At 42.8% G+C, this 16,412-nt stretch overlaps 1 protein-coding gene across 1 annotated transcript; it reads left to right on the top strand.

The window, feature by feature from the left end:
- Positions 1 to 483: 483 nt before the first annotated feature.
- On the top strand, positions 484 to 11,759 carry PPP1R15B (protein phosphatase 1 regulatory subunit 15B). The gene is made up of 2 exons (XM_035121410.3): positions 484 to 4,975; positions 9,157 to 11,759. The coding sequence occupies exons 1-2, from the start codon at positions 3,698 to 3,700 to the stop codon at positions 9,346 to 9,348; spliced, it is 1,470 nt and encodes a 489-aa protein (XP_034977301.3). The 5' UTR covers positions 484 to 3,697; the 3' UTR covers positions 9,349 to 11,759.
- Positions 11,760 to 16,412: the final 4,653 nt, after the last annotated feature.

Below are 16,412 nucleotides of genomic sequence, written 5' to 3'. Positions count from 1 at the left end.
TGCAATAGCCGTGCAATCTGTTACCGATGCTATGTTACTAGGTAGTTAAGATAATACATACTTTAATAGGCTTGGGTACTGAATCAGTCATAATCACCGCAGCACATTCCTACAATGCCTAATTAGCAAAAGTGCATACATTTAAAGTACTGTGGAGTGTGTATGATGCCACAGTGACACGCCAGCCATAGGTACAAAGGCAGGTGCTGAGAAGTGTCTGAGCTTGATGGAATCTGGAGAAACATACGGTAGCCATAGACAATTAGGCTGTTAGAAACCATGCCACTTGGATGTAGTTAGAAAATAATACACAGAGATTTCATGCTGGGAAGCGGGGGCCAGAATCACTTGAGTTTCCAGATTCCAAATGGAAGGGAAACCTGTGCCGAGAGTGGTTGTGTAGTGAGGATGCAGTTTCATCTATTCCCCCTTCTGTGCAGTTATTAAAGGCACAAGAACAGGCAGGACACCACAAAATGCCCCTCGACACAATTTTTATTTACACATTTATCCAAATGTTCATGCTGTCTTTTTGTAGCCTGGGCAGCTTACGAATAAAAGGTTAATGGAAAAGCACCAGAATCGCATCTCCAAAAGCAAAAATTCATGGGTAAGCAGAAAATAAAAAGATTGCCCAGCATTATTCAAAAGCCAATTGCTCTCCACAATAAAATAAATAAATAAACTGCATTCTTTTTTTAATTAGATAAGAATTAGAATTTTGCCTGTTGTAGATTCCCTGGCAGAAAATAAGGAACAGAGGCAACTGTAATGTAGTTTCAGGTAAATTAGCTCCCTAAATAAGACGTATGTGTTAAAACCATGTAAATAACAGAATCAAATTTTCTCACTGTTCCTTCAAATCACAGTCACAAGTTAGTACATATAGGCAATGCTATGTGTTGTTACCGTATGATCTGTATAAGCAGGATGCCTGTAACATTAAAGTAATTGGATTACTAATGACCTTTGTGAGTTTTAAACATGCGCACATGCCACAACTTTTTTTAATTGGTTAATCATGTCATATGACAATATGACTTATCCTTAAAAGAAAGCACTTGCCTGATCACTTCATCTGGGATAACTCACTATAGTGTGGTTAACAAAATGTTTTGCAGCAACCATGAGGAAATATGGTTCAAGACAGTTTTTATAATGCAACCTATGCATGTCAACTCAAAAAGAAGGCCCACTGAATGGGACTTAACTTCTGAGTAGACAATTTTAGGATTGCACTGTTACCAAATCTCCAGTGCATGATAATTTTTAATATTTATATTTGAAGCCCAGTTGGAATGGCACATCTGCCTGGATTATTTTATGTTATTTTTAAAGAAGGGGAGGCAGAAGCATGGCATCTCCTCTGGGATCTGCTGCTGAAGCAACTGCCTCCTGGTAAAAACAGCCCTGCAAGGGTGCACTGTTAGCATTGCATGGATATATGTGCAAGTATATGTGCCTCGATCTTCCCAATGGAAACACAACCATGGGTAAGCGCCTGGAACCCCTGGAATCTTGCACTGCTTGTGGAGACTGGGTTGGTGTGTAGCAGAATCTTATGAATTAACTTCCAGGGGAAGGCAGAGCTGGAGGTAAAAGTAGGTGTGGCGAGAGGTAAAAAGTAGGCAAAGCAATGGATGTGACCCTTATCTTTATACAGTAGGCTGCAGTCCATATACTATGCAAATATCAGAGCTTTCTACACACACACACCTCCATCGAAGCAAGGAAGGCATACTATGTATGGTTATATGGAAGTGTGGCTAACTTGCCACAGGATGAGCCTTAAAAGGCTTGTACCCTTCTTAAACCAATGACCTGATGCAGCTGACCTCAACACACCTCCAGATGCCAGTTATTAGCAATAGGCACCAAGGGAAGGCTGTTTCCTTCACCTCCTGCTTGTGAGCTTCTCAAATGCAAACTGGCGGAAACAGAATGCTGTATTAGAAGGACCTTTAGTCTGATGCATCATAGTACGGTAGTTTTTATGCTCCTTAATGCTGAGACAAGGTCATCTTATCTCTATTAGCTCCTCTTGCGTAACTGACCTTTGGCAGGGTAGCTACCCTATGTTATCATTGTTTGCAGAGCAACCTTATCTTTGTGCTGCCCTTAAGTGTACTTTTCTACATTTTTTGTTTCGCTTTGACTTCTTTCTGATGTTCATACAGAGAGATTGGGAAAGTGTGGCTAGACACAGGCAGTTCACCACCAGTTATTAGCAGACCGTGCTTCCTAAGTAAGATGTTTTGAAATACAGTATGGGCAACAAGTTGGACATAAACCAAACATTGCCGTTAGGGGGACCAAATGCAAGAGGACAGAGGCTTTGCAGCTGTGACAACTGTGTAGAAGGAATTTCAGCAGGGGCAGCTTGTCTTCTGTATCTGGCCACCCTTGCAGTGTGGGGTACTCCTATACCGTAGATCAGTGCTCCCCAACCTTTTTATCGCTGCGGACCAGTCGATGTTTGATAATTTTACCGCGGCCCGCCGGGGGGGGGGAACGTTGATTATATTTTATTTAGATTGTTTTGATTTAATAATTTTAATTTAATTGTATTTAAATGTTCCTTGGGCGGCCTGGTACCAATTGATCCACGGACCGGTACCGGTCCGTGGCCCGGGGGTTGAGGACCACTGCCGTAGATAATACCCACCAACCAAGATACTCTACAACATTATCCTGCCTCATATTTTTCCATCCCAGTCCGTCAGCATTGCATTGGGCTGGTTTTATGTACTTCTGAAAACCTTGGGGTTTTGAGGCCTGCCGATACCTTGGACCTTGTGTGTGGATGGTATCGTTTTTGGCTACAGAAGTCACCATCCTTGGGGTTGCTATGAACATATAAGGCAGCCTCCCACGAGCTGTTGCTCTCCAGATATTTTGGACTACAACTTCCATCAGCCACGGCCAGCATGGCTGACGTTTAGGGAATGACATGGTTTGTAGTGCAGAAACATCCGGAGGGCGCCGGGTTGGAGAAGGCTGCTAAATAGTATGATTTCTGAGGTAACTGGGAAGTGTTTCCTCTTTTTCCTTGATCTTAATTTCTTTTGAATGTAATTTTGCTAATAAGCTCCACCTCAACAGGTATGAAGCGCCTTTAAAAAAACAAAAACAAAAGTTGCAGAATGTTTCTATAACCCTCTAATAATTTAGAAGAGCAACCGGCTGATGCAATCGCCCGCCTGCGCCGGCGCTCAGTCACCAAAGTGCGCTCTCTCGCTCTCCCTCGAGGGAGGCGGGGCCGCGATTGAGCAGGGAACCAATCGCGAGCCTCCGACTGCTATCTAGCTTCCCCGGATGTTACTCGAAGCGCCACCCGGCCTTTAATCTTCCCTTTGCAGGTGACGAGAAGAGACGCTTCCTTCGCTTTTGCGCTTGCTGAGGGGGGGCTGCGTGTGCGCCTGCGCTCGGTAAAGTGGAGGGATCCTTCCGCCCAGCGGCCTAACTGCTGCGCCCTTCTCCCGCCGCCATCTTGTTCCTCTCGCTTCAAAGCAGCGACTTCCATCCAGCCCTGAAGCGGCCGCCGGTCTTCGCCGGGAAGGAACATGGCGTGGCCCAAGCCGGGGAGAAGCCACCGCCGCGTCCTCAGCCATCCCCGAAAAGCCTCAGGGCGGCCGGAGCGGCCGGGCGACGCGAGGCTGAAGCGCTGAGGTGAGCAGCCCTGGGCGCGCCCGTCACCATGGAGCCGAGCAGGGAGCGGGAGCAGGCGGCCCCTCGCTTCGGCCCTCGCCCGACTTCCTTGCCGCCGCAACCGGAGGCCGACGCGCCGTTCTCGCTGCTGCGGCTTTTCTCGCAGCTTTTGCAGCGCATCGTGCCGGGCCAGGCTGCGCCGCTCTTCTGGCTCCAGTCCGAGGCCCACGCCACGGGGCTGCCGCCGCTGATCGCCGTCCAGCACCAGCTGCGCCTGGTCGCCTCCTCCTCCTCCTCCACCTACGTGCTCGGCGTTGCAGACAAGGGCTCGCTGCCGGGCCCGCTGAGCGCTGCTTGGGAGGAGCTGCCCGAGCCCCGCTCCGCGCTCTCCAAGTACCCCGAGATCCTCCAGCAGGTGCATCTGCGCGGGAGCAAGGCCGGGCTCGTCGCGCAGGAACCCGACGGCGGCTACCATAGCTTGGAGGTAGAGGAGGAGCAGCAGCAGCAGCAGCGGGACTCCTGGGGCCCGAGAGACTCGTTGCCTGCGGATGGCCGTCAGGAGGAAGCTCAGGAGAACCCAGACTCCGGGGACGCCTGCGGGTGTCCTGGTGCGGTGGATCCGTGCGGGGAGGAGGGTCTTTCCGAGGCCCAGTCCGACTCGGACTCGGACATAGAGCAAGATATCCCTGCGGTGACTAGGCCTGCCTGTCCTAACAAACTGATCGATTACATCCTAGGGGGTGCTTGCAGCGGGGAGGAGAGCGATGGAGAGGAAGGTTCGGGTGGGGAAGAGGATGAAGACGACGACGACGACGACGGGTTTGACAGCGAAGGCTCCCTTTCCGAATCCGATGCCGCCAGCCAGGATGGGGAAAACATTCACTTGTGGAACTCCTTTTGTAGCCTGGATCCTTACGATCCTCGGAATTTCACAGCAGCTGTTCGAACTGCTGGGAACATACCCGAGGAAGCGCCTCCTGTTGAGTCAGAGGAGGTGGAGGATACTTCCTCATGGACTGAAAGTTCCTGGGAGGAAGAAGAGTGGGAGGCCAGCAGCGTGGATGAATCAGAAAACTTGAAATTGTGGAACTCTTTCTGTAACGCTGAGGATCCTTACAACCCTTTCAACTTCAAGGCAAAGTTTCAGACTGCAGAAAAGAAAGGGAAAAGTGGCTTGAAAGGGCTGTCAGGGACAGGCCTTGGACCCTCTCAAGGTAGCATCTTACTTAGCTGTCAGGTGCACCTGATCGATAACAGAGACACTGAGGTTACGGAAAATGTGAAGCATGGTGTCCTTTCTAGAGAAAAGTGTAAGAAGAAGAAAAAGGTATGTTTTACATTGGTTTATTTTATTATGCAAGCAGGAGGTGCCATTTAAACATATATTATATGTGTATCCTTCCCAATAGACCTGTAGAGTGGCTTACCACAGAGCTGTAGGGGGTTGTACTAGATAACCCTCAGGGTCCCTTCCAGCTCTACAATACTATGATTCTATACCAAAGTAAGTTCCGGGAAGCCTACAACGGTAATAGGGGGAAACTGGCCTTCCAGATGTTTTGGACTACGACTCTCATCAGCCCCAACCAGCTTGGCTAGAAGTCAGGAATGATGGAGTTGTAGTTGAATGACATCTGTAGAGGTGCAAATTCCCCATTACTGAACTATGACCTAAATTACTAAAGTTATGGTGTCACACTCTGGTAATTCCTGGCATATCTGACTTGTTCTTTCTACTTCATTGAAATTATTGTTCCTAAAATAGTACACTTTTTTTGCCCAGCACTGAGCTTAAAATAGAGTAACAAGTTGGGTATCCCAAATTGGCTACCACAGGATCAGGATAAATTTCCATAGAACTGCTTTACAGATTAATTAATCCTGTGGCTGGAATAAGAATGTAAAATGTCTTGCGAGAATTTGTCTTTCTCTTCCACTTGCAGCACACATTGTGAAATCACATTTGGGAGCACTGTATGTATTGGGACATGGGATACACGTTATATCATGTTTCTTAGAAGAATGGAGATTTTCTCCAAAGCTAGCATTAGACCAACAATGCAAGTTAGTACTCAAATTACAAAGCTGCACATGAAGGGGTTAAATTTGTTTCAAAGTGATTTATGCTTTCTTGTCTTACCGTTTGCACTTCTGTACTTGCCTTGCATTTCAGGACTTCCCTTCCCTTCATTGCATTGTGTCATATTGTAGATTCTGTAAGAATGGGGAGCTGACTCATGGGTGACAGGGTCCATGTGACTGGCAGGAGTTGTGCACCCTCTGCTTTCAGTCACAGTTCAGCCACTCTGTTTTATCCTAGACTCCATTCTCTCCCTGCCTTCCCTTGATAAATCCCATTGATTTATGTGAAACAAAGCTAGAAATGCTTTGAAGTAGTGCAAGTGTGGGCCTCCTTGTGCACCAGTCTGTTCTTTCAAGCCTCCAGTCTGTTTGGGCTAACAATGATTAGCTACCATGGCTTTCTGAGGAATTTAATATAATTACTTGCTTAATGTAGTTCTATCACACCTAGCTTTCCTAGGAGAATGCTGTAGTGCAAAATTATTGTTAATCCTCGTGGATACTTAAACTTAACGCTGTTCAATGTAGAAACCTCAGAAAGGAGAACTCTTCTGTGACACATTAGAATGCAGTATCCATCTGTGTAGTCATGTTTGAAACAGTCTGTTTTGCTGTAGTTATTTGTGTTGCTCAGCGAAATAGCTAGCATGTAACTGCGGCAGAATAAACATTTTCAGGGTCTTCAGAACTGACAAATACATTGTGTGTTTTTAAATCTGGAAACTTGCTCTGTTTAGGAATAGGGCAAGTGGCCTTAAGCTAGAAGAAGCTGGATCTTTGCATTCATTTAGTTGTGTTGCTATTTGTCAATGCATTCCCCATGATGTATTACCTTAAAATTCATCGTACAGTTACAACAAAATCAGGATAATTATCACAAAACGTCTGTTGTTTTCTTTATTTAAAAGGGAGTATTTATAATTAGATCAAAATTCTATTCTAGGCAATGACTATAATGTTTAGTTTTTAATCCTTCTTTTTCTCCAAGTAGCTCAAGTGCATGGTTCCTCCTAATTTATATTATATTTCATTTATATTTCATTTTTATTATCCTGTATGATAGGTTACACAGAGAGATAGTGATCAACCCAGTCTTCCCAGGCCTAGTTTTGCAGCCTACACTTGTTTTTCCTGACTCCTGCTATAAAGCGAGGCAATGTGACAGATGGAGGATAGCTCAGTTGGTAGAGCATAAGACTCTTAATCTCAGGGTTGTGGGTTCGAGCCCCACATTGGGCAAAAAGATAACTGCATTGCAGGGGATTGGTCACTAGATGATGACCTGGTCCCTTCCTACTTTACAAGTCTACGATTCTATGAAAATAAAGGTAGACTATGCAATAACATGAGGATGATAAAGTGGTTAATAAGCTATTTCTAAAATCTGCACAATTTAAGTAAAACTCTGCGACCCTGATGTGCTACTTGAGCTTTGGTTTTCATTAATGTCAGTGTTCTCCTGAGAGATTTATGTTGTGGGTGTCATAGGCTGCAATCCAAGCCCCATTTGTGGCTGGCTTGGGTGAGTGAAGGATGTTGGGCTGGGTGGAGACATCTCTTCAGCTAACCCTGCTGGCATGGAGCTCCTTGTTTCACCCACATTCAGGATCTCTGCCAGTGGTGACATGCAGAAAACCCCAAAATGGCATTCTGGCTATAGGGTTGTCACGTGACAGCATTTGTCTGATTTGGGTGTGAATGCAACACCAGGCTTCTGTCCCTTCCACTTCTGTTCTGTGCCAAGGTTGGGATTGCCTTGCCTAGCTGAACTTTGATATTAAGGATTGCAATACAGTTAGGAACTAAGAGATGTTTAGCAAAAATATGCATAATAATTCATGGTGTCTAGGTATACATGGATTACCTTTCTGTTAACCAAACATAGAATTTCAGAAATCCCTGGCATTGTGAAATTACACATTTTAACTCAACCTTCCTTGTAAATCACTCACAGTGACTTCTCTCAAAACAAATTCAACCCCCTTGTGTATTTCTTTCTAGTGACATAGTAAACTAACAAGGATCTGTGTGCAATATATACCTTAATGTTACATGACCTGGTAATGGTGCCCTGGAGGATACCTTGGAATGATGTAAATGGCAAGAAAGCATAAAGCAGAGGCAGAAGCTGATGTAACTATCTAAGATTCTTGTGTCTCACTTTTTGAATGAAGATTATTACAAACTTTAAGGGACCTGATATTATAAAATATGTATGGGTGTGTATTACATGCTCTAATCTTGACAGATTAAGGAATTCAAGTATTAAATTCATATTTTCTAGCTGTAAAATTGCCTAAGTAATAGTTAAGACTGCTTAACAAGCAGTGTGTGCAGTGGTGATTAAAGAGAAGGGAGAAAGAGCCATGTTAGTCCTTAGAGAGAAATCTGCAACACTAGGGTAATAACGCTATTAGGCCTAGTTAAATGGTCACAGTAAAGTAAAAACATTTCAGATAAATAAAAAATGTTTATCAGCATGGGAAGAAAAAGACATTGCTTAGCAAGATGAAAAAGCCATAGTCTGCACTGCAGTTCATAATAATAGACTGATCCCTTTGATGTATCTTAGACAGACAGCCATACACAGTGGTACCTCGGTTTAAGAACAGCCTTGTTTACGAACTATTCGGTATACAAACTCCGCAAAACTGGAAGAAGTGTTCCCGTTAGTGAACTTCACCTCAGTTTATGAACAGAAGCCGAGTGGTGGAAGGACATCTGCGGCGGTAGGCCTCATTAGGGAAAGCGCACCTTGGTTTAAGAATGGCTTTGGTTTAAGAACAGACTTCTGGAATGGATGAAGTTTGTAAACCGAGGTTCCACTGTAGTCATAAATGTTTTTAATAAATGGTCTCTTCTGACACAGTTGATTCATACTGGCCGTGGAAGGAGACCAACATTCGAGATTGGTTCTGTGTGTTACGTCTATAGTGCTGTGAGTGCATTGTTGTCAAGCTGGGGAAAGATTTCATAACACATCAAAATTTAAATGTGAGCTTTGCTGACTTCCATCATATGACATCTGGAAACTTCCTTCATAACTATCTTGACATAAATCAACCAGTACTGAGTTAGCATCATATATAAAGCAAATGCAAGTTGGGTAGGTGTGGCTTGGCCAAAATGGCCTTGTGGATCAAATGGAAAGGCCTGGCAAGCCTAATTAAAACAGCAGGCCAGCAGTTCAATATTGTTCATTACTGCTATCCAGTGTGCCCACAAGCACTGATCTCTTTAACACACATGAGAATGAATAAAATGTATTGCACAAATGTCACAGTTTAGTCCTCTCACCTAGGTGATAAATACTTGGTAACTGTGTATTTATGATTTTCCTTTACTGTGTTTTAAAAACAAATGTAGAATTAAAATAGATGCTATTTAATGCAAGTTGATTATTTGATCTGACTTTGTCTCATGTAGGTGACCTTCCTTGAAGAAGTTACTGAGTATTATGTGAACAATGAGGAAGATCGGAAAGGACCCTGGGAAGAATTTGCACGTGATGGGTGCCGGTTCCATAAACGAATTCAAGAAACTGAGGCTGCTATTGGATATTGCTTAACAATGGAGCACAGGCAGCGAATATTTAATAGACTCCAGGAAATGTTATGAAATTATGTTTTCTAGCACCTTAATAAAGTATAAAAATAAAAGAGTAATGCATTTTAAGGACACAAGAGCTTCTTATTAAAATGACAGCTGCTCACATGATGTAAAAGTTGGGGGGCAGTAGTTGTTTAATGCTGCATCTCAGTACTCTGCAACAGATAATGCTGTATGTGTATGGATGCAGGCTCCATTTGGTATCATCAGGCATGATTAGTGCATAGCTGTTCCCTTCTAAAGCCAAGTGTATCTGCTTTGGCAGAAGCCAATCCAGAGATGCTTCTCTCTGCATGTGCAAAGAGTGCTCTCTCGCATATAAGACAGACAAATGTATGTGTGGGGATTTTTTGCACTTTTTAAAAGGGGAAATATTTTGAAGTATATTTATTGGGTTTGGAACCCATCAATGCAGTTCTGATTTAAAGTTTGCATATTGCAGTCTATTCTTTTTTATTTAGAGCTTGTGTATAATAGAAATGGCAAATCTTATAATAGTATATCATTCTTGAATCAAACATTACCCATCCTATATGTATGTATTTCCCATACAGTCTCTAATGTTCAAAAAGACAAGAATGATACATGTTTGTTACATCTTTAGTTTTAAAGTATTGGCTTGTTCCAAGTCATTTGCAAGAATCTGCCTCTCAAACTGTACCGTATTTGTCTCTTATGATCAGCAACCTGAATTTAGGCTGCTGAAAGAAGGTAACAATAGTGTCACTCTTAAGAATGGATTGCTTAAATTCTAAGACAGTTCTGCTTATACTTCTTGGACAGTGCCCAGCTAACACAGCCTGTTAGTGCAAGGAATTCTGCTTATATAATAGGATTTCCCCCCTCCTCCCCACCTGCATCTAATGGCAACCCCAAATTGCTCTGGAGGGTTGGGGGAACCCTTACAACAGATTTTAGGGGTCAGTATCATTGGCACAAGTGGAAATCCTTACACTGATGGGACTGTGACTTAGCATTCCTTTGACTACAACCCCAATTCATACAGGCACCTATAATCAGCTGAGCACTGTGGAAAGAATAAAGCAAGATGTTAATTTGATTAGTGTCTGCTCTAGTACACAGATAGATCTACGCTCATAGTAAATAGGATTTAGTCATTAACAATTTGTAATTCCCATCAGCTATGTTTACAAAAAATCAGTATTAATGGAATTGATCATAATAGCATCATAACTGGTTGTAAGTCTAATTCAGTCACTAATTCTTAAATGCATTCATGTGATTTGGGATGCATCACGTTTTGTAGCTATTGGTCAAACTTTCTGTTTGTGTTACCAAGAGTTGGATGCATGTTTGTATTACAAACAGTGACTTAATGGCCTAGATAAAATAGCTCAGAGTCCAGAGATTTTGGAGTAAAGCTCAGTATGCTACTCTTAATAGTACAACTAAAAATAGTGCTCTGTTCCTTCTGATTTAAAGCCACACAAACATTAATTGGAACCATTTTGCCCTATTTATTTGCCCTGAACTTTTTCAGTTGTAAATTCTAATTGGATAAGCTGTTCACTTTACAAATACAAATAAAAATAAATATCAGTACAATGCACATGGAGGGAGGTGTTTCTGATACAGAAGTGACTGATTTTGATAGCTTTCATTCACATTATGCTTTATTTTAGACGATGCTTATCTTGAAGTGGTATTTTTTAAAGCAGGTTGAGTTGTCAGCACTGGCCTGCTGTAGAATTTCATTAATCAATCTGGATCTGCTATGACTGCAATACATTTACCTGGGACTAAGTAAAGATGAACTCTGGATTAGGCTAAATGAGGAGGGGGAAGGGAATCTTTCTCTTTTAAGGGCTGCATTCATTTGGACGTAATATGTGAATACATGCAAGCAATATGTGTAGCCTCCCCCTTTAATCTAGCAAAGTGCATCTCCCATCTCCCTGTGTTCAGCTCATTACAAAGTGGCAGGGTCATCTTTCTAGATTAGTGATTACACTGAAAATAGAATATCTTCCCAATTATTGTTTTTTACTAGTCATCTGCAGACTACTGAGTAGAAAGGAGATTCTGGTTCTCAATTTGAAGCCATCAAAACAGGACAGCAGACTTCCTGAAATAGAATTAGTCCATTCTCTTTCTGTAGAAACATTTAATGGTGCTAAATGTGGCAATGAAGTATGTCTTTCAGCTCGTTTTTTTTCTGAGCAGCAAGTCATGAAAACCCGCTACTTCTAAAACTTTAAATCAAAACCGTAATTGATCAGAATTTTATTTTTATATTGTTTTAGGAAGGCAAAGTTAAGAGCCAGATAACCTTTCACTTTATACAGATTTAAGTGAATTTGATTGTATCTCATTGGGATTTTATATTTAAAGTTATATTTCTGTATATAATAAAACAATTTCCAACTAATCTGTAAAAGTAATAAATACTTTGCAAGCTACTTTCCTATTGTTTGGACTATTGATACATAGCTCCTGTAATGGAAGAATGGGGGAACTGGTGGTTTCAGAGCTGTGCAGTGTTATTGTGCATTGTCTTTGGGAAAACACTTATATACTATACAATATACTATATAAAAATAGTATTTGGGAATCGGCACAACAGCTTATTTAGTATTAAACAAGGGCTGGTTGATAATGTGTTATTAAGATTGGTTCTTTTCCCCCCTCCCTCCCACCAATTGATTGGTTGTGTAGGACCTTCAGCTAGGCCTTGCTTTCCCTGTGCATATATCCCAACTGCCTTTAACATGGCTTTAAGATAGATAAGTGAGATAACAATGTGTCCTCTCCTCTGACTCTCTTCCTAGGCATGCCACTTTCAATACCATGTTGTTCACACTTCTCCTCTCCACTAACCTGCTCATCTCTGATCATATCAAAGAAGAAGCAGTTCAGTCTCCTTGTGGCAGTCAAGTTGTGAGCACTGCCTCTGAAGAGGTGGGGAAAACAATGAATCTGCTAGTTAAACCAAATGAAATGCTACAAAATGTGCCAATAACTCTATAAGTCCTCTAGAAGGCACGTTAAACTTAGAACCAGTTTGGTACAGTGGTCCAAGTGTCGAGACTTGGAGCTGGGAGAGCAGGGTTCCAATCCCCACTCGGTCACTGGGTGACCTTGAGCCAGTCACTGCCTCTCAGCCTAACCTACCTCACTGGGATTGTGAGGATAAAAGGAGGGGTGAGTGGGAGACACATGTACGCCTTCTTGAGCTACTTAGAGGAAAGGTTTCCCTGGCCACTCTGGGCAGCTTCCAACAATATTGAAATACAATAGTGCGTCAAACATTAAAGGCTTCCCTAAACAGGGCTGCATTCAGATGTCTTCTAAAAGTCTGGTAGTTGATGTTCTCTTTGACCTCTTGTGGGAGGGCGTTCCACAGGGCGGGTGCCACTACTGAGAAGGCCCTCTGCCTGGTTCCCTGTAACTTGGCTTCTCGCAGCGAGGGAACTGCCAGAAGGCCCTTGGCGCTGGACCTCAGGGTCTGGGTGGAACAATGGGGGTGGAGACGCTCCTTCAGGTATACAGGACCAAGGCCGTTTAGGGCTTTAAAGGTCAGCACCAACACTTTGAATTGTGCCTGGAAACGTACTGGGAGCCAATGTAGGTCTTTCAAGATGAGTGTTATATGGTCTCGGCGGCCACTCCCAGTCACCAGTCTAGCTGCCGCATTCTGGATTAGTTGTACAGTAGTTGTAATGTGTGAAAAGGCCCAAGATGCTGAAAAACTGGAATGGCAGGATATAAGGACCAAGGAAGGGAATGGGTTAATCCAATCTATGTTCATCACAAGCCTTCATAAAGCATGATCTCAAGGGAATAAAAACACCATGCACACACAGCATTGTAAGGCTGAAAGCTGGATTTGGTGAGGTTTGTGTATCTAAGGGAGAAAATGGCTATGTCCACAAGGTGGCAATGGCCACCTTTTAGTGATAAAATCCAGTGCTGCTGCTCTCCCTAGAGAGGTTCACCTGGCACCTTTAGGTGTCAGGTGAAAATGTTCCTCTTAAAGAAGGCCTTTAGCTGATTACCATCCAATACGCATTTAAATGTGTTGTGGGAGTGGGGAATTTATCATTTTGCAATTCCTATGATGTTGCTGAGAAAGGCAGAAGCCAAAATCTTTAACTAAACAATTGCAAATCTGTGTGGTCATTCACATATAAATATTCATGGTTTTTTAAAAACAAGCTGATTTTTATTGTTTTCCAATAAACATTAACATCAAATTTCAGTTAACAACAGCAACATCAAACACTAAGAAGAGGAATGTTCAGTTCATTCATGAGCTCCAGAAATATTCCGACAACCATGGACGTAGCTTTGTGCATCAACATTTCCACACAGTGATGGATTTAAGTCATTAGGAATCATATTTCTGATGATGCCACAACATGTCTTGCTGGGAGCAGTGACTAAGTACTATGTATACCCTACCTACCAGCCAGAACACAGAACATTAACCCATTGTTTCCTATGCTAACTTGGAGGTGGACTTTTTCACTGGTAGCACCAGGGTGGTGGAATGGTCTCCCTGCTGAAATATGAGAAGTCCCATCAGAATTGGCATTGTGCTGGCTCTGGAAGACACACCTGTTTAGATAAGCATTCCTCTGATTGCCTGACTTGAACCTCCTGTTTTAATTGCTGTTTTAATTTTTTAATTGTTGTGTTGTTTAAATGGTGCTGTTATATTGCATATTTTAGTTGTGCATGGCTATTTTTATGTTTTGATTGCTTCATTTGGCATTTTAAGTTTTGTGTGCTCATATTTTTTGTAACTGGTTTTATGCTTGTACGTAAACTGCTTAGAAGCCTCTTTGACAGTTATGTGATATATTAATTAACAAATAACAACAGCACATTTGGGCCCTGCAATATGACTGCATTTGCTCCAGTCCTTCAGAAGAGTTGCCTTGTACAGAACTGGTGCAGCAGAGAAAATAACAGAATCAATAGGTAACGCTTGTCACCACCTTATCTAAAACTTCTCCAGCTGCATCATCAAAGCCCTACAGCTGTACTCTTAAATGACCCTCCCTTTCACAGGTTTTGCTTAAAGACAAGCCCCTCCCTCCCCCACTTACTTGCACATGGGTCACTAACTGGAAATGCAAAACCAGGAACAAGCCCTGCAACTAACTCCATCCCCTGCCTTTACTTGAAAAATACTACCACAGGACCTGCAGCAACAATGGCTCCTTAACTTGAACATCTTCTAGCATGTAAATTATGGTCTGTCTGCTCCGTACTTTAAAAAAAAAGTTTCAAAAGAAGACTCTTGCTTGAAGCTACTGAGTTGGAAATCATCTGCTAATTTGACACTGAGGAACTTGGAACGCAAGAGATGTCCTATGAATTTTACCACTGCAGAAAATAATCCTTTTTCTTCAACTTGCTATGTCTGTTCATCACCAGCAGAGGGTGAGTCATACCTATGTTGAATGGTTCTTCTCTCCATTCATTCTCTGTTTAGTAACATGGAACGCCTCTTGCCATCACAAATGAATGGTTGATCCCAGTTAGCAAATCTTCCTCCTTCTCTTGGCATGGTGTGTGTGTGCGTGTGCACATGCATAAGATTAGAGCTTTCGGTTTATTCTCTTCGACACCTCTTCTGGAAGCACCCTTTCAGCGGTTGACAAACAAGTCCAGTTAGCCAGTTGCTGCCGTCATCTTCTAATTCAATCTGGTCCAGTCTTTCTTCTAAGTGCTGGGCTGTACCAGTCTTCTAGTTAAGAGAAACCTCACCCTGACACTTGCTCATTCTTGAGAACTCGCTCATTCTTCCTCACACCCTTGCTACAACCTAACCCTTTAAATAATGAAGAGCTTGCTCCACAACCCACATGCCATGAAAGTGAATAGGCCAGTTACGAAAATGCTTTGTGCTCATGAGGAGCTGAGCAACATTTTAAGAAGGCATTGCCTTGCATTGAGTCAGATAGGCTTGCTATATTTCAAAAAAGTAAAATTCCTGACGCCCACAAAGTTGTTGAGCTTTTTAAAGGGAATTGGTGATTTTAAGCTGTTTCCAATACTGTACTTTTTCCATTGCAGTGCCATACAACTGGGTTTTCCCTGGCATTTTGCCAATTCTGCGAAAATTCCCCTTGATGCCATTTTTACACCCCAAAATCAAGGCGTGTCAGGAATTTTCCTGACATATGGCAAGCCTAGAGTCACAGCTGATGTCAAATTACTAGAACAGGGCTCACTGATTTGGCATTCCACAGCACTGGTACAAGCAGTGGAAAAGTCCACCTCCATGTTAGCATAGGAGCAGCGGCAGATTAGGGGCTTTCAAATTTCAGCGGCACCCTGTAGAACGCCAAAATTTGGTGTCCCACCTCTCGCCTTCCATTTTAAGTCATTGTTGACCCCCCCCGGTGGTGCCCTCTCCTCTCAGTGCCCAGTGCCTTGTGCTCCCATAAATCCACTTCTGATAGGAGACAATGGATTATCCTGTATATTGTGGGTGGGAGTAACTGTCACTGATATGAGAATGTGGACTGATATGAACCACATAGTTGCACAGTTCTCCTGCTGCATGAAGCGGTCTAGATTCAGGTTGATAATGAGTTTTCCAGGTAATGCATTTAGGTTACTATTAATTACATTGATATCCAATCTGTTCTCTGAGTTACTCAAGATAATGTACATTTTTATCTCTCCCCGTTTTACATCCACAGAAACCCTGTTAGGTAGGTCAAGCGGAGGGCTTGTAAAAGCCCAAGGATACCCAGTGAGCTTCATGACTGGGTCAGGGTTTGAACCTGGATCTCCCCAGTCCTAGTCTAACAGTCTAACCACTTTGCCTCATGGCCTCTCTGCACCCGTCCACACCAGTGCGACTAAACTGCTCGAACGAATGAAATGAGATTTTTAAAAACCAAAAGCAACAAAATAGGCATGTTTTTGTCCTTGCATTTCTATATGAGTTGAAATATAACAGCGCACACGAAGAATGTGTCAAAGTCCTTCACAATCCAATGCGTTGTTTACTCAGTACCGCCTCTTTAGTGTTGATATTGGATTAGATTAGGATACAACTTCAGGGTGCATAATAAACATTAACCCTCCCCAAT

This window comes from Zootoca vivipara, chromosome 7 (assembly GCF_965207765.1).
Source record: "Zootoca vivipara chromosome 7, rZooViv2.hap1.1, whole genome shotgun sequence".
NCBI lineage: Eukaryota > Metazoa > Chordata > Lepidosauria > Squamata > Lacertidae > Zootoca > Zootoca vivipara.
Note: the sequence above shows the minus strand (reverse complement) of the source record. Positions and strands in the feature narration are given on the sequence as shown.

Coding starts and splice junctions, on each gene's coding strand:
- PPP1R15B (XM_035121410.3), top strand. CDS start 3,698: ATGGAGCCGAGCAGGGAGCGGGAGCAGGCGGCCCCTCGCTTCGGCCCT. Junction 4,976..9,156: donor AGTGTAAGAAGAAGAAAAAG/GTATGTTTTACA, acceptor TGTCTCATGTAG/GTGACCTTCCTTGAAGAAGT.